The sequence below is a fragment of the Arachis ipaensis genome, chromosome B9 (assembly GCF_059453495.1).
Source record: "Arachis ipaensis isolate K30076 ecotype BB chromosome B9, ASM5945349v1, whole genome shotgun sequence".
NCBI classification, from domain to species: Eukaryota; Viridiplantae; Streptophyta; class Magnoliopsida; order Fabales; family Fabaceae; genus Arachis; species Arachis ipaensis.
The window spans coordinates 28,542,700-28,561,614 of NC_142444.1; the positions used below are offsets into that span (position 1 = coordinate 28,542,700).

Consider the following 18,915-nt stretch of genomic DNA (forward strand, 5'->3'; position numbering starts at 1 on the left):
GTCCCGGCTCTCGGCTCCCGGCACTAAATATATTGCAAATTCAATCTCCCTCTGTGGTAGAAACTCGAGTATATCCTCATGAAAAGCTTTGGAAAACTCTCACACAATTGGTATTCGATCTAAGCCTTGCTCTTTCCCTAATGAATTTGCAGCCAAAAGGATAAATCCTTGGTACTCTGCCCCACTACAATTCACTTTCACCGCATTCAAGTAATAACTTCACGCAACCACTGGTCTTTCTGATTCCTCAGACATAAACCGAATAGAACGCTCAAAGCAATCCAACAACACCCGAATCATCGATAACTAATCCAAACCCAAAATCAAGTCTAACTCAGTCATTGACAAACAGATAAAATCATGAACAAATTCTCGATTTTCCACCCTAGAAGGAACTTCTTGACATCCTAGTCTAGTCACCACAGTTTTGGAAGTAGGGGTATGCATATGCAAATCAAATGATAATGTCAACACCCTTAATCCTAATATAGCAACCTTATCAAAGTCTATGAATGAATGAAATTCTCCAGTATCATACAAATTAGTTAACACTTTAACACCAATGTCACATTTATTTCTGATCAAATTATCTGACTTAGTAGCATCATCTACCGTGATAGCATACACACGGTCTTGCTATTGGGCTCTACCAGTATTCCAGTTGGTCTTTTCAGGATAGTTCTAGGACATGTGACCAGCTCCTTCATAACTGTAACAAAGCCCCAGTCTAGCTCAATATGAGGTTTTCGGATGATAGCTTCCACATCGTCTACAAGTCAATTCATTTTGAGGTTGCCTTCCGTACCTCCTTCCTTGATAGTTGTTGTTCCCTTGGAAAGTAGCTCAACCACGTTGAGGTTATTGAACATAATCCCTCTCTTGAAGTTTCGGTCCCTGGGAGCAAAGGACCTCGCACCTCCTCGGTTGTAGTAACCACCACGACTAGTACTCGCATTCATATTCTTCCTAGAGAAATCTTCCACCACATGACTTTTGTTCACCAACTCCACAAAACTCTTAATCTCAAGAGGTACCACAGCTCGTATAATATCATCTCTCAAACCGTCCTAGTACTTCATGCACTTTCACTCCTCATACCCTTTAAGAGCTCCCTGACAAACTCTTGAGAAATGACACAGCTCCTCAAACTTACTTGTATAAGCAGACACGGTCATTGTTTCTTGTCTTAGTTGAAGTAGCTCTACCTCCTTGGCTTGTCTCACGGAATTCAGGAAATGCTTCTTGTAAAACTTTTCTCGAAAAACCTTCCAAGTGATCACCTCATTTCTGTTTCCTTGTTGAAGAAGATGGTAAGCTCCTTGCCACCAATGTTGAGCTTTTCCAGCAGTTGATAAGCAGCAAACTCCACCAATTGACCTTCGGATACGTGTTGCGCCTGCAATGCTCTCCCTATTGCTCTAAATCAGTTGTAAGCTTTCGTCAGGTTATTCGATCCTCTGAACATAGAGGGGTTAACCTTCAAAAAGGTTGCCAATGTCATTGGAACTTCAGTTGAGCTTCCTCCAAATTCGTTACCATTTTCATTCATTCTCTCATCGCTTGATTTGTAGTTGCCGCACTAGCTTGTATATTGTTGATAAGTTAGGTCATTGCTGCCAGAAATTCGGCCTTATTGCCAGTAGAAGCAGATCCCTTATTCTCCTTCCGTCCTCAACCCCGTCTATGAGTTACCATTTCGGGTCCTATCCATACAAAACAAATGATATCAAGGTGATCAGTCTCAATATCTCAAGTTAAGTACTTCAATTTTCCAAAAGTATACTCATGAACTTCATGCTAAACATATCAATCAGATATCCTAAATAGCACAAGCATAATTCAGAGTATGCATTGAAGCATAAGCAGTCCATCCCTCTGGCTCATGAGGACAAACTGCTTTGATATCATAATGTAACACCCTAATATTCAAATCCTTATGCGCGAGTCATAAGTCAATAATAATAAGGTGGTACGATTCTCAAGGTGGATTATAATACATAAATATACATCTAAGTTGAAAGGAAGTATTAAACTAGAAGCTTGAAAAAGAGTAAAATAAAATCGCAAATTGAAACACTCACATATCGATAAAATAGAAGATAAAGCACGTTTGAAAAGCGATATAAAGATAAAACAGTAAAGGAAGATAAGATAAAGATATGATATAAATATATAACATAAGTAATTAGCCACTAGTAGCGACCTACGAAGTTTAGGCCGGCTATTGTACAGAATAAAATCAGTTTGACAATAATATCTCCTACCTCTCCCAAAAGATACATAAAAGCCTCTAGAAGCAAGTTTTCAAAAAGCATAAATACATAATATAACTTTTTTAAAACAAGTACGAAGAGATTCTAAACAAAAATGAAGCAGAATTCAATGATCTTCGCCATCTCTCAGATGAATCACAACTCACTGCTGAGTACCTGGACCTGCATATGAAAAATAATAAATATACCCCCATGACCCGTGGGTTTTTAGTACGGTAAAAGTGCCAAATAAATTCGGCATAAGGCAACAGAGAGGGAAGTGAGAAGAAGAGTGATAAACCACTATTTTATGGTTTATCTTGTGCTAATTTGAGTGGTTTTTATCAAGTCTTTGCACACTTATTCACACAATTTGCATGATTTTACAATTCCTTTCCAATTTTGTTCTATGGTTGAAAACTTGCTTCCTAAGCCTTTAAATTGTGTATTTTAATTCCCCTCTATACCATTCGATACCGTGATCTGTGCGTTAAGTGTTTTCAGGCTTTATAGGGTAGGAATGACTTAGAGGAAGCTTGCAAAAATGGAAGGAAGACAAGAAACTAAGGAGACAACCAGCGAGGAGCGACGCGCACGCATGGCTCATACGTGCGTGTAATTTGGAGATTTTTATGGCGACGCGTGCGCGCACCTGACTATCGACACATACACGTGACTGATGCGTACGCGTCACATGCGCCACATGTAGAAAATGCAGAAGACGTTCGGGGTGATTTTGGGCTGAGTTTGGACCCAGTTTTTGGCCCGGAAACACAGACTAGAGCCAGGGGACAAGTAGAGACTCAACACACATTCTCATTCATATAGTTTTTAGTTTTAGATTAGAATCTTAGAGAGAAATAACTACTTCCTCTAGGTTTCTTTACATACACAGTTTTAGAGTTTTATGCTTTTGATTTGGATATTGAGAAGAGTCACTACCTCCGTTGAAGTTTTCATTATTCTAGTTTGTTTCCTTATTCCCTTACTCTTTTAATCGCCCATTAACCCTGTTCAGATACGTATATTTATGATTTTGGGATTTATTAATGCAAAGAACTCTTTTTACCTTTAATTAATTTTCAGTTATTATTTTATTTAGTTTATCATGTCTTCTTTTTATTCCCTTTATATGTCTAGGAAGGTTGTATTCATGTCAATGGAGTAGACTCCCAACTTGACTTGGGAGTTGATTAAAAGGAGACCTTTGAGTTAGAATACTCAAGTGTCAATTGGGAATTAGAAGTTGTTGGTTGGTTCTCTAGTCTCTAACTCTAATTCTTCCTTAGGAGAGGATTAGGAATTAGGAATCATAGCTGGTTAGTTACTTGACTTTCCTTTATTTAGTAAAGGATAACTAAGTAGAAGCAACAACCTATTACCATTACACTTGAAAAATTCAACAAGGATAGAAATTCCAATTAATCTTCTCCTGGTCAAGGCTTTTATTTTAATTATATAAATTCTCTCATTAATTTTCCTTGCTTTAATTAATTATTATTTTAATTTTCCGTTCTCCAGATCTAAAAATTCTCAGAAAAAATTTCTGATTAATAAAATAGCACTCTTTTGTCAACTCGTTGGGAGACGACTTGGGATTTCTACTCCAGTAATTTTGTTCTTAAAATTGTGACACTCTTTCTAAATTTATAAGCGGGATTTTAATCGGTTAAGAACTGTACTTGCAACACTATTTTCACTATAAATTCTTAATCGGCAATTTTCTGCTTGTTCAATGATAAACCCCAATTTTGTGATTTATCTTGTACTTAATTTGGAAAATTTTATCAACTTTTCTCACATTTATTCAATGAAATAGCATGGTTTTGCAATTCTCCCTGAATTTGTGCTTAAGTGTGAAAACATACTTTTTAGGCCTTAAAATAGCTAAATTCAATTCACTTTAATTCCATTTGATGCCTTGATATGTTTGTTGAGTGATTTCAGGTTCATAAGGCAAGTATTGGATGGAAGAAGTGAGGAGAAAAGCATGCAAAGTGGGAGAACTCATGAAGAAATGAAGGAACCGTAAAGCTGTCAAGTCTGACCTCTTCGTACTCAATCGACCATAACTTGAGCTACAGAGGTCCAAATGAGGCGGTTCCAGTTGCGTTGGAAAGCTAACACTCGGGGCTTCTAAATGATATAAAATTTGCCATAGTTTCCTGATGTATAGGGGCGCGCACGCGCACTGTAAGTGTGCGTGCCAATGGAGCATATGGTTCACTAAAGTGAAATCGTGGCCAGCGATTTGTAGCTCATTTTGGGCCCAATCCAACCCATTTCTGATGCTATTTCATGCAGAATTCAAGCTTGGGCAAGGGGGGAGCAATTTTTGAAGTTTTGGCATCATGTAGTTTAGTTTCTAGAGAGAGAAGCTTTCTCTTCTCTCTAGAATTAGGGTTCTTAGGCTTAATTCCATCTTAGATCTAGGTTTTGATTATTGTTCTCATCTTGTTTCTTCTACAATTTCATGCTTCTACACTTTGATTCTCTTAGTTTTCTTGTTAATTTCCCTTTTCTGCTCTCTTTTATGTTCATGGATGCTCATGTTGGATTTAGATCTCTTTTAATGAAATTTAATGTTTGATGTTCTTTTTATTGTTGATTTGAGTTGTTGATTTACTTTCTTGCAATTGGTAGTTGGTAAATTTATTATTCTTGCATTTTTACTATGCTTTCCTTTTGTGCCTTCCAAGTGTTTGACAAAATGCTTGGTTGGGCTTTAGAGTAGCTTTTGAGCATTCTTGGCTTGGAAAGAGTAATTGGGCAATCTTGAGTCATTAATACCCAATTTAGATTGGTGATCTAGAGTTGTTACACTACAAGATTTTTGTTTATTTGTGGCAGTTTTTTTTCTTATTTGTGGAGGTTTATAACCCCCACCAAATGGTTTGTAGAGGTTTCTAAAACCCCCAAAATTTGAGGTGCCACGAGGTCTTTTGTGGAGGTTTCTAAAAACCTCCACAATCTATTTAGTGGGGGGGGGGGTTTTATGTGTGTTTAGTGGGGTTTTATATTGGACTTTTGTGACGATTTTAAATCACTTTTGTGGTAGTTTAAAACCTCCACAAATTAATTTTTTAATTTAACAAAATAACTATTTTGTGAAATTTTCAAACCTCCACAAACTCTGTAATTATTTATTTATTTTAATTTCAAACTATTCATTAATCTCATCTCATCTACATACTCTCAAATTAAAAATTTATTTTTTTTAATATCAAAAATAGTAAACACACTCAAAGATAAGTTTTAAACACCAATTCGGTTCAGGAATTCCATAAAATCACCACAAAACAAGATAATCCAATTAAATTCAATACACAATTGTAAGCTTCAAAGTTAAGCCAATCTAGTCAAAAACAGATTAACATAGCCTACTACCCGTAAATGAATCACAATTCTCATGAAAGATACAGAAAAAATTTCAAAAGGGTGTAAACCAGTAATCACTAAAATAATACACTTCTTACCATATCAAATACAAATGCTTAAATATCATTAATCTTAAGTTATCCTTCTAGTGTAGTGACATCAATTAGAGAGTCAATTACCAATTGCTCTACAAAAACCAAATGTATTGTCAATAGTGGCACTAACCATGGAATGAGTGCTGAATCCAAAGCTAGCTAATAGCAACAACAGCAGCAACTTTGAGCTGAGACTTCATTTATTCCAACAAATACACTACAAGAGAGTCCAAGAGTGTTTATTTCAAGACATAAGTATTGGAAGTATATCCTATTTGTGTAAATATATATGGATAACAAGTCCAACAGTGTTTATTCCAACTCTTAACTCCACTACTATACTATACGTACATTACTTGTGTAAATATTTAAGACAATCATTATATGATGTTCAACTAATTAACAATATTTTCAAGACAATAAAATAACAATATTAGCAAGGAAAAATAAGTGAAACTATGTTAAAAAGCAATCAATTGTTTACCAAATTGTTGCTTAACTTTAGGAACACCAAATAATGAAGTACTAATCAATTTCACACTGCCATCTATATGATTCCTGTGATTCACTGTCTCTCTAATCTCCTTCAGGGCTTGTACCTTTTCTTCTGCTTTATGCTCCAATCTTTTGTACTGTAAACAGAACAAAAACCAACTCATACCACAATATTGTGCTCCAAAGATTAAAAACATGACAGAAGAGAAAAAAGAAACAGTGCACTAAAAACATTCCAACTTATGCTAACCTACACAAAGAAAAACACTACAGCCAATCAAATATGATATTTATAACACAGAAAATCCAGACTCACTTTTCCATTCAGCACTACAAGTACTTTTTCGAGAAGTCCCTGCATTTTTCAGACTGGTGACCCGCAGTTTTCAGACAACCCAAATATTCTTTCTTCTCCTGAAACAAACACAACACACAAAAAATTGATGAGAAATAATTTATCCCCTAATAATTCCTTGTAAACATCTTCCTTATGACCAAATAAGGGAAGAATTAATTACTTTCCTTATGACCAGGTCACATAAATGCATGTGGTCTAATGGGAAAATACTCTTTTCAGGAGGCACTGGACGGAGCCCTCTATTGCCACCAAATGTGTCACCTATTATAATCAATAAATGTATCAAACCAACTATCAATCATTTTCTTCACTATTTCACCAAATTCACACGATAGAAGAAAAAATTCATATTTAAAGAAACATAAATTTAAGCAAAAATTCCTCAAGCGCTTCAATTAAAATCCAACTAGTGCTTATATAAATCACTTAAACCCTAATAATAATAATAAATTTGGCAAGGAATAGAATAAGCAAATGGTACCTGCACTCATTTGTAGGAATGGAAAAGGTTTCGCAGAATCGGAATCGGAGAGAAATTTTAATTTTCATTTTGTTGATATGCTTCCTAGGACCTTAGGAGTATTATTGATAATGATTGTAGAGAAATTTCCATACCCCAAATGATTATAGTTCTCATCGGCTTAAGTCCCGTTTTAATTAAAAAAAAGTAAATAATAATAGTAATAAAGAGAATTGTTGCACATGATATCAAATTAATACTTAAACTATGCACATGATATCAAATTAATACTGATATTCAAATATTTATTTTTTTAAATATTTTAATATTGTTGCTGAATGGTTTCTTTTCTTAAATTGTGAGTCTAGCTGCACACATTATATATAAACAGAATTAAAATTTGAAAAGAGAGCAAGAAATAATAGAGAAGAAGAGTACCTCTCTTCCATGCTTCATCTCAAAGGCTAAATGATGAAAACAGAACAGTAAATAGAAATAAGAGAGCATACTTCACTTTCAAACTGATGCATAGACCCTGCAGTCAACCAAAAATATTATTGGAACATATAAAATCACAGGAAATAAGTAATATTTTACTCCTGGCTTAGAGGTCCATGATGTATCAATTTACAAAATGTAAACGAGAAAAGAAACATATATGTATATATTCCACAAACACTTCATACATCTAAGGTCTAACCTTCACTTTCTTGAGGAGTTCAGGATCAATATCAATATTATGTTCATCAACCATGTAATCTATCATCTTCGCTGACATTTTCTTATGGGACCTGAAAGTAATGTTAATTCAAAAGGATGAATTCTCAACCAACACATTGTTGCAGGTTTTAGAAAGTCAATTTAACTCCTTAAATAGAAATAAAAAAATTCAGAAAATATATTTTTTTGGAATGTTGTTGGAAGAAGTGGGAAACATGTGCTATTAATCATGTGAAGAAACTTCAATGTACGGAGAGAAGTCAGAAAACCTGAATTAACAAGCACATCATAGAATTACCATTTGTCACCATTAAAGACCCGGGAAAGGAACTTGCCCTCAAACATGTGGCTGAAGGGACCATGGCCAACATCATGCAGTAATCCTAGGCAAAATATCATATCATATTAGTAATAATAACAAAATAGTGGAATTAGAAGTAATAATAACAAAATATCATTCATATGTAGTAAGTTGACTCACCTAACTGCTTCAAATCATGAAGTCTGCATAAATTTTTTATTATGTGATCATAGACGTAGCCAATTTGAGATTTAACAAACACCATGCAACATAGCTGTTTCTAAATAAAATTAATTTATTAATTATGTTATTAATCAGATCTGAATTCTAAACTCATGTGGCTGCCTTGTTCATTGATACTGAAAATGTATTGTTTGAGCTTCAAAGATAATCTGCCATGGTCTTCTCAAATTTTTACTAAACTTGGTCCAAAAGTATATCACTATCATCTTAAATTTCAATTTGATATAGATGTCAAGTTTCTCTCACTGTATATATGTGCCATTGAAATATATAAGATTAGAAAAAATATTCAGTGTTATGTAAGGACATGAAGGTTGTCTAAATCTACTTTTTACTAACTTAAGATGACTATTAAAGCCTCAAAAGTTTTAACTAAAAGATGTTATGACAAAATAAACACTAATACACTAAACACTCAGAATGATTGAACAACTCTCTTAACAGTTATTACAATTTTCTTTTTCTCAACGTGTGTTATTTGAACAAAGATTTTCATTCTAGACCACTGGAGATACAGAAGCAGAGAAAAGTTTTTTTTTTATATAATTCATCAACACCTTTTCCTTCCAAGAACTTCAAGAACAGATTGTGTTGTGTAATAAGCTATAGCCTGAACAGTGATCATTGGATTCACACCCAATGCTGTAGGGAACACACTTGAATCTCAATTTATCAGTATCACGAAATATTAGTATCAAAATAAAAGAGTATCACGAAATCAAAATTCAAAAATTAGCAAATTAATTTATCAGAATTTCAATTAAGAGAATAAACAATTCATCAAATACTTGGAGTGCTTGATAATTTGAAACAATGTTATATCACATAGCAAAGCATTCAGAATTTGCGGATGAAAAACAACAAAAACGAATAAAAAGGAAAAAGAGAAGGAGAACCAGAAACTGAGAACGAGTGGAAAGAAGAGCGTACACAAGGGATAGAATGCCGATGGAGAACATGAGCGTCATTGGCGGAGGAGAGTTGACCGAAGAGGTACTTTCTCTCGATCTCAAAGGCTTGGGCGTTGCGATTAGATTTGGAAACGCGTTGGTGAAAGAGATGCCTTGGCTCGATCTCAATGGCTTTATGGCAGAAGTAGAAAGAAGATGAACTCTAGCGGCGGCCATGGCGGCGGAGGCAGCGGCGGAGATGGCGGTGGAGATATCTATCGCAAGCTTAGGGTTTCGATGAGCTTTGACTCTTCAGTTCTCTGTTCGAGTGTTCTCATGGATATTGAAAGAGTTTTAATTACTTGATAATTATAACGGTGGAGTTAGATTGTTAATCTGTGGGAGTTTATTAAAATGTCATAAATAAAATATATTGTGGAGGTTTTTAAAAACCCCCTTTAAAAAACACCCACAAATATATATAAATCTTGTAGTGTTAGTTAATATCATTTTCAATGACGCTAATCTCTTACTAATTCAAATAGTGAGTTGATTAGGATTTTTGACTTGAGATTAACTAGTCTTGTTTGACTTTCTTTAATGGAAGATAACTTATACCTTCTTCCAACATTGGGGGTGACGAAATAAGATAAATTCTTGTTAAGTATTGTTATGATTAATGACTAGGATAGAAAGCCTATAATCTCAAACCTTGCCATGAATGTCTCTCTTTATTACTTGCTTTCTTTAGTTACTTGCTTAATTTATTCTTCTTGTCATTTAATTCTTGCCCCTTTACTTTCTTATCCCTTATCAATCAAACCCCCTTTGTTCCTTATAGCCAATAATTGAGCACTTCATTGCAATTCCTTGTGAGACGACCCGGAGTTCAAATACTTCGGTTAATTCTTATTTGGGGTTTGTTATTTGTGACAACTCAAATTTTTGATGTGGGAGTTGTTTGTTGGTTTGGAGATATGCTTACAACGAAGTTCTTCTTTCTAAGAGAGAAATTTTAGACCTTCGAGCAAAACTCGACCATCATTCAATTTTTGGCGCCGTTACCGGGGAGTTGCAATAGTGTGCTAAATTATTGGTTGGTGTAAATATTTTTTTATTTGACATATTTGCATATTTTATTTTATTTTATTACCATGAGTTGTATGTTTCTTTCATTGAATGACGCGTTCATTGCCTGATTCGAGCTTAGCCGCGTTTGATCCTGAAATTGAAAGAACTATTTCACGTATTAGGCGAGCTCGGCGTCGGTTAGCCTCTGAGGGCGATGAAGTGGTTACCACCAATTCACCCATCTCATCTGAGGGCGAATTTGAAGTGCCATTTGAGGAAGAAACAAGCTCCTCTTCTAGTGATTCTATTTACTTACGTGCAGGTAATATGGCGGAGCCCCGAATGATTACTCTCCAGGAAGCAGGAGCTCCAGACTTTACACTGCAACCGTATCAAGCGCGTCACCCAAATCTGACTGCAGATTTTGAACTGAAGACTGTGCTAATCAACTTACTGCCCAAGTTTCATGGCTTACCTGCTCAAGAGTCCATAAAGCACCTCAGAGATTTTCAAACAGCCTGCTCAACTACTAGGCGTCATGGTGGAGATGAGACTACTATCTGGCTGTATGCTTTCCCGTTTTCTCTTGAGGAAAAGGCAAGGGAGTGGTTCTACACTCAACCTGAAGAAATTGTTACTAATTGGGATCTGCTCAGAAGGGAATTCCTGGAAAAATACTTTCCAGCTGAAGTCATAGACAGACTGAGAAAAGAAATTTCTTGCATTATCCAAGGCGAATCAGAGACCCTTTATGAGTATTGGGAACGCTTCAGGAATCTCTTAGACTCATGGCCCCACCACAAGATTGACCAGTTGATGTTGATTAGCTACTTCACACAAGGCATGAAGCCTCAGGATAAGACTACATTAGATGCTGCGAGTAATGGTTCTCTGAAGAAGTACAAGACGGCGATAAAAGCGTGGCAACTGATCACCGATCTAGCTGAGTCTACCCGGAATGTCAGGCACAGGAACAACCATCCTAAGGCTATTACGGAGGTTTCCTCTAGTAGCGAGACTGCTGCTCTCACACAGACTCTGGGAGAGATGACCAACATACTGAAGCAGCTGCAGCTGAATCAACAACAACCTCAGCCTCTCCCACAACAACAGTGTCAACAGTTGGTTCCTCAAAGAGTGTGCGGAATATGTGCTTGCTATTCTCATACACTGATGAATGTCCGCAGCTCCAACAAGAAGACAGCACCTTAGTAGCCACTCATAATTTCTATGACCGCCCGAATCAAGGATACTATCAACAATGCAGCAATTATAACCAAGGTAATAACTACAATCAAGGTTGGCAGGACAACTCCAACCAGGGATGGAGGGACAACTACAACCAAGGAGGCAGAGACAACGGTGAAAATCAGAAGTGGAACAACAATAACAATCAGTAGAACAGGTATCAGCAGAACCCCCATACCAACAGTAGAACCAAGGCCAGACGTACCGGGCGCCTCATCAAAGGCAAGCCCAAGCACCTCAGAACAACCAACAGCAAGCCCCTCAAATTACTTATCCCCCTTCCTCTTTCAATGATGAGATGCTTCATTCTATTGTACAAGGACAGAAAGACCTGCAGAATACACTTACCTCAAGCATCACTGGTCTTACCTTTACCTTACAAGCTCCCATCTCCCGGATGGAACCACCATCCAATCCCAACAATCAACCTTCTAGCTCCAATGCACTACCTTCTCAACCTTTACCCAACCCTAAAGGTGGAATCAATGCCATTACTTTGAGGTCTGGAACCACACCGCAAGAGAGGGGTCATGAGGAACCAAGCTCGAAGGAAGACATTCAAGTTGAAGACATTGTTGAGGAAGAGGATGCTGAAGAAGAAGAAGAAGCACAAGACATGGTTGAAGAAGAAGAGGCTCAACCAAGGAATGGAGTACCAAAAGAAGCTGAAGTTACAAGAGAAGCCATTCCCATTCCATTTCCACACCTTGCTAGGAAGTCCAGAAAGCAGATGGAGCTCGACCCCAAGATGGTGGAGATCTTCAAAAAGGTTGAGGTAACGATTCCCTTTTTGATGTCATTCGCCAGGTACCTAAATATGCAAAGTTTCTAAAAGATTTATGCATGAATAAAGATAAAATACAGGATTTAGAAACTATTCCTCTAGGTAGCTCTATTTCTGCTTTAATGGGTGATATACCAGAAAAATGTAGTGATCCAGGTCCATGTATGGTTACTATTACTATAGAGGGTGTAAAATTTTCTGACTGCATGTGTGATTTAGACGCGTGTGTGAGTATTATGCCATTATCTGTATATGATACCTTGAGGCTCCCTCCCTTAAAAAGGTCGGCAGCACGTTTTGTTTTGGCAGATAAAAGTATAATCTCGGTGGTAGGAATTGCTAAGGACGTGCTGGTGAACATTAAGGGGCTCATATTCCCAATTGACTTCTACATCTTGGAGATGTCCCCTAATGACTCAGGAAGACCATCATCCATCCTGCTTGGAAGGCCATTTCTGAAGACTTCAAAGTTCAAATTGGACTCCTTCTCAGGAACTTACTCTTTTGAGATAGATGGCAGAGCAGTGAGCTTCAACCTGGATGAAGCTATCAAGCACCCTCCAGAAGATCATTCCATCTTCCAGTGCGAAATCATTGATGAAACTGTAGCTGCAGTTCAGTAAGAAGAAGTAGAAGAGAGGCACATGGAACAAGGTGCAAGTGTGGGAAAACCCCCTGAGCTTACTGAAGATACCTTGCCCCCATCACTAGCTCCAGATGATCAAGTGCCTAGCCATGAGCAGAAAATGGAATTGAAGCCCCTTCCACTCCACCTCAAGTATGCTTAACTTGAGGATAATCAGAAGCTCCCAGTTATTATTGCAAGGGAACTCACTTTCCAACAGGAGGAGCAACTGCTTAGTGTGCTGAGAAAACATAAGAAAGCAATTGGGTGGAGCTTGGCGGATATAGTAGGCATCAACCCTCAAGTTTGTGAGCACCGGATATTTTTAGAAGAGGGAGCAAGGCCTGTCCGTCAACTTCAAAGGCGGCTGAACCCCACCATTTTGGAGGTTGTCAAGAAGGAAGTGACCAGACTGCTTAAAGCTGATATCATCTACCCCATCTCAGATAACAAATGGGTCAGCCCGGTACAAGTAGTGCCCAAGAAGTCTGGAGTTACAACAGTGAAGAATGAGCATGGAAAGCTCCTGACAACTAGAGTACAGAATTCCTGGAGAGTGTTGGTGCACGAATTGTGAATCACACTTTTCACAACTCGTACCACTAACCAGCAAGTGCACTGGGTCGTCCAAGTAATACCTTACGTGAGTAAGGGTCGATCCCACGGAGATTGTTGGTCTGAAGCAAGCTATGGTTATCTTGCAACTCTTAGTCAGGATATTACTTTGTGGTTATCAGTTGATTTGAAAATGAACAAAAGAGCATGAATTAAAGGTTACTTGTTATGCAGTAATGGAGAATATGTTGGAGTTTTGGAGATGCTTTATCTTCTGAATCTCTGCTTTCCTCTGTCTTCTTGTTCACACACGCACGTTTCTCCTATGGCAAGCTGTGTGTTGGTGGATCACCGTTGTCAATGGCTACCATCCGTCCTCTCAGTGAAAATGGTCCAGGTGCGCTGCCACCACACGGCTAATCATCTGTAGGTTCTCGATCATACCGGAATAAGATTTACTATCCTTTTGCGTCTGTCACTACGCCAGCAATCGCGAGTTTGAAGCTCGTCACAGTCATCCAATCCCTGAATCCTACTCGGAATACTGCAGACAAGGTTTAGACTTTCCGGATTCTCATGAATGCTGCCAATGGATTCTAGCTTATACGACGAAGATTCTGATTAAGGAATCTAAGAGATACTCATTCAATCTAATGTAGAACGGAGGTGGTTGTCAGGCACACGTTCATGGATTGAGAATGGTGATGAGTGTCACGGATCATCACCTTCATCATAATGAAGCGCGAATGAACATCTTAGATCGGAACGAGCGTATTTGAATAGAAAACAGAAATACTTGCATTAATTCATCGAGACACAGCAGAGCTCCTCACCCCAACAATGGAGTTTAGAGACTCATGCCATCAAAGAGTACAAAGTTCAGATCTAAAATGTCATGAGGTACAAAATAAATCTCTAAAAGTTGTTTAAATACTAAACTAGTAACCTAGGTTTACAGAAAATGAGTAAACTATGATAGATAGTACAGAAATCCACTTTTGGGGCTCACTTGGTGTGTGCTGAGGTTGAGACTTAAGCTTCTCATGTGCCTGGGCTGTTTTGGGCATTCAACGCCAGGTTGTAACCTGTTTCTGGCGTTGAACTCCAACTTGTAACCTGTTTCTGGCGCTGGACGCCAGACTGCAACATGAAAGTGGCGTTGAACGCCAGTTTATGTCGTCTATCCTTGAGAAAAGTATGGACTATTATATATTTCTGGAAAGCCCTGGATGTCTACTTTCCAATGCAATTGAAAGCACGCCAATTGGACTCTTGTAGCTCCAGAAAATCCATTCCGAGTGTTGAGAGGTCAGAATCCAACAACATCAGCAGTCCTTTTTTTAGCCTGAATCAGATTTTTGCTCAGCTCCCTCAATTTCAGCCAGAAAATACCTGAAATTATAGAAAAACACACAAACTCATAGTAAAGTCCAGAAATATGAAATTTGCCTAAAAACTAATGAAAATATACTAAAAACTATATGAAATTAACCTCAAAAAGCGTATAAAATATCCGCTCATCACAACACCAAACTTAAACTGTTGCTTGTCCCCAAGCAACTAGACAAATAAAATAGAATACGAATAAGTCACGAAGCAATAATATCTCAGAGTTCTTGAGTGAAGCTCAGATTCTAATTAGATGAGCGGACTAGTAGCTTTTTGCTTCCGAACAGTTTTGGCATCTCACTTTATCCATTGAAGCTCAGAATGATTGGCATCTATAGGAACTTAAAATTTAGATAATGTTATTGATTCTCCTAGTTCAGTATGTCGATTCTTGAACACAGCTACTTTATGAGTCTTGGCCGTGGCCCTAAGCACTTTGTTTTCCAGTATTACCACCGGATACATAAATGTCACAGACACATAATTGGGTGAACCTTTTCGGATTGTGACTCAGCTTTGCTAAAGTTCCCAATTAGAGGTGTCCATGGTTCTTAAGAACACTCTTCTTTTTGCTTTGGACCTTGACTTTAACCGCTCAGTCTCAAGTTTTCACTTGACACCTTCACCCCACAAGCACATGGTTAGGGACAGCTTGGTTTAGCCGCTTAAACCAGGATTTGATTCCTTTAGGCCCTCCTATCCACTGATGCTCAAAGCCTTGGATCCTTTATTACCCTTGCCTTTTGGTTTTAAGGGCTATTGGCTTTTTCTACTTGCTTTTTTTTGCAAGCTTTGTATTCACTGCTTTTTCTTGCTTCAAGAATCATTTTTATGATTTTTCAGATTATCAATAACATGTCTCATGTTCATCATTCTTTCAAGAGCCAACATATTTAACATTCAAGAACATCAAATTCCAAAGACATATGCTCTGTTCAGGCATTCATTCAGAAGGCAGAAAGCATTGCCACCACATGTAAATAATTAGAATTTCTTTTATTAAGAATTCGAAAAAATATTGCCTCCTTATTCTAAAGAAAATCTTCTATTCTATTCATGTTTAATGATGATGAGAAAAATAAATTATAGCTTAATTGGAGATAAAATCACTACTAATTACTACTATAACTTCTAAGGTAAAACTCAAATAAGAACAATTATCAGAGAGTTAAGGTTAAGATTAGAACTCAACAACCTTGAGTTTGGGATGTGGATGTTCCTCTAGTCTGTGGGGTGCTTGGTCCTTCAAGAGATAACTTCTGACGCTTCAGTTTCTTTAAGTCATGCCCTTGCTCTTCTTGTTCCCTGAGCAGTTTGCAGAGCATACTATTTTGATTTTGCTGTTCTTCCTTTATTTGGTCCATAGATTCTTGCAACTTGGTAACAGATGCTTCAAGCTGTTCCCAATATTCAAATTGAGGGACTTCCAGAAGAAATTATTGCGCCCTCCTCTTGATGGAGTCATCCTGTACTTGTTGTTTTTCCATTGTGGTTTTAGTGATTGGTTGCTCCACTGAGATGTACTCCGTTATTCCCATCCTTACTCCAGCATCCTTGCAGAGCATAGAGATTAGGCTTGGATAAGCCAACCTGGCATCCTTGGAGTTCTTGTTTGCAAGTATGTAAAATTCAGATGGAATCAGTTGATGAACTTCCACTTCTTTTCCCAACATAATGCAATGGATCATCACTGCTCTTTTAACGGTGACTTCAGAACGGTTGCTAGTGGGCAATATAGAACACCCAATGAAGTCCAACCATCCTCTGGCGACTGGTTTGAGATCTTCTCTCTTGAGTTGATTTGGGACACCCTTGCTGCTGGTGGTCTACCTGGCTCCAGGGATGCACATATCCTCTAGAATCTTTTCCAGGCCCTTTTTTGTTCTCATTATTCTCCTATTGAAGGAGTCTGGGTCATCTTTCAGTTGAAGTAGCTTAAAGATCTCCCTGATTTTGTTAGGGTGGATGTGAACAATCTTTCCTCTGACCATAGTCCGATAGTCATAGAGGGCAGTTCCAGATATTCTCTGCTTGTCTGTTTGCCACAGATTAGCGTAGAACTCCTGAACCATATTCCTTCCCACTTTTGTTTCAGGATTAGCTAGGACTTCCCAGTTCCTGTTTCGAATCTGCTCTTGGATCTCCTGATATTCATCTTCTTTCAGATCGAAATTGACTTCCGGGATCACTGATCTTAGACCCATTATTTTGTAGTAATGGTCTGAATGTTCTTTGGTTAAGAACTTCCCTTGATTCCAAAGTAGTTTTGGAATACTCTCTTTCTTGCCTCTTGGAGTGGGTTATTTTCCTTTAGGAGCCATGATCTTAGTGGGTATAATTTAGTGATCACGGATAAACACACCAAATTTAGAGGTTTGTTTGTCCTCAAGCAAAAGAAAAGAAAGGAGAGGGATAGAAGGAGAGCTAGTGTCGAATAGTGGATGAGAGGAGGGAGGCCGAATGTGGATTTAAAAGGGAGGGGGGTGGGTTTTCGAAAATTTTAAAAAGATAAGATAGAAGATATGATTTATAAAAAATAAGTATGATATGAAAAGATGTGATTTAAAATTGAAAAGATATGAAAGATATTTGAAAAAGATAAATTTGGATTTTGAAAAAGATAATGTGGAGATTTGAAAAAGATATTGATGAGTTGAAAAGATTTTAGAAGGAAAAGAGATAGATTTGTTTTGGAAAATTTGAAAAAGAGTTGGATTGGATTGAAAAAGAATTTGTGTTTATGGATTAAGATACATTTGATATTTTTAAAGTAGGGTTTTTAGAAATTAGGGTTTGTAACATGTTTATGCAAGAAATCATGAATTGAAACATGAAAATAAAAATTAAAATAAAAAAATGTGAAATAAAAACGAATTTACCTCCTCCCCACCATCCTGGCGCTAAACGCCCAAATGCTGCTTCTCCTGGGCGTTCAACGCCCAGCTGTTGCTTCTTTCTGGCGTTGAATGCCAGGAACTCCTTTGTCACTGGGCGTTTTTCTGAATGCCCAGGATGCTGTCAATCTGGCGTTAAACGCCCAGAAGCTACTTCTTTCTGGCGTTTAACGCCCAGATGGCTATCATTACTGGCGTTAAACACCCAGTAGATGCTCCTTTTGGGCGTTTAACGCCCAGTTGTGCCTCTTACTGGCGTTTTCTTGCCAGTGAGCTCTTTTTCTCTGTTTTGTGTGCTGAATCCTTCTGTAACCCTGTGAACCTATGCAATTGACTCCTTACCTTATTAATGTGAACTTTATATAAACAAATAAAATCAAGAATAGGGCAAAACAACAGAAAAAGTTTTCCCAATGGCTGGGTTGTCTCCCAGCAAGCGCTTCTTTATTGTCTTTAGCTGGACCTTGCTGAGCTTTTAATCTAGCCTCAGCCTTGAGCACTCTTGCTCAACACTGCCTTCAAGATAGTGTTTGATTCTCTGTCCATTAACAATGAACTTCTTATCAGAATCAATGTCTTGAAGCTCCACATAACCATATGGTGATACATTTGTAATCACATATGGTCCCCTCCACCGGGATTTCAGTTTCCTAGGGAATAGCCTGAGCCTAGAGTTGAACAACAGAACCTTTTGTCCTGGTTCAAAGACTCTTGATGACAGCTTTCTGTCATGCCATCTTTTTTATTTCTCCTTATACAGCTTGGCATTTTCGAAAGTAGTGAGTCTAAATTCCTCTAGCTCATTTAGCTGGAGCAATCTTTTTTCTCCGGCCAATTTGGCATCAAAATTCAGGAATTTGGTTGCCCAGTAGGCCTTATGTTCCAGTTCCACGGGCAGATGACAGGCCTTACCATATACAAGCTGGTATGGAGAGGTCCCTATAGGAGTTTTGAATGCTGTTCTATAAGCCCACAGAGTATCATCCAAGCCTCTTGCCCAGTCCTTTCTACGAGTACTTACAGTCCGTTCCAGGATTCTTTTTAGTTCTCTATTAGAAACTTCAGCTTGCCCATTTGTCTGTGGATGATATGGAGTGGCCACCTTGTGGCTAATCCCATACCGGACCATGGCAGAGTAAAGCTGTTTGTTGCAGAAG

At 37.8% G+C, this 18,915-nt stretch overlaps 1 protein-coding gene and 2 pseudogenes across 1 annotated transcript; all 3 read right to left on the minus strand.

The window, feature by feature from the left end:
* Window positions 1-732: 732 nt before the first annotated feature.
* On the minus strand, window positions 733-6,384 carry LOC148544119 (uncharacterized; annotated as a pseudogene).
* A 148-nt stretch (window positions 6,385-6,532) lies between these two features.
* On the minus strand, window positions 6,533-7,069 carry LOC148544120 (uncharacterized; annotated as a pseudogene).
* A 426-nt stretch (window positions 7,070-7,495) lies between these two features.
* Window positions 7,496-8,157, minus strand: LOC107618689 (uncharacterized). The gene is made up of 3 exons (XM_088498052.1): window positions 8,057-8,157; window positions 7,739-7,829; window positions 7,496-7,573 (listed from the first exon to the last, which is right to left on the minus strand). Exons 1-3 carry the CDS (start codon window positions 8,155-8,157, stop codon window positions 7,496-7,498), a joined length of 270 nt encoding a protein of 89 aa, XP_088354178.1.
* Between the last annotated feature and the right edge of the window lie 10,758 nt (window positions 8,158-18,915).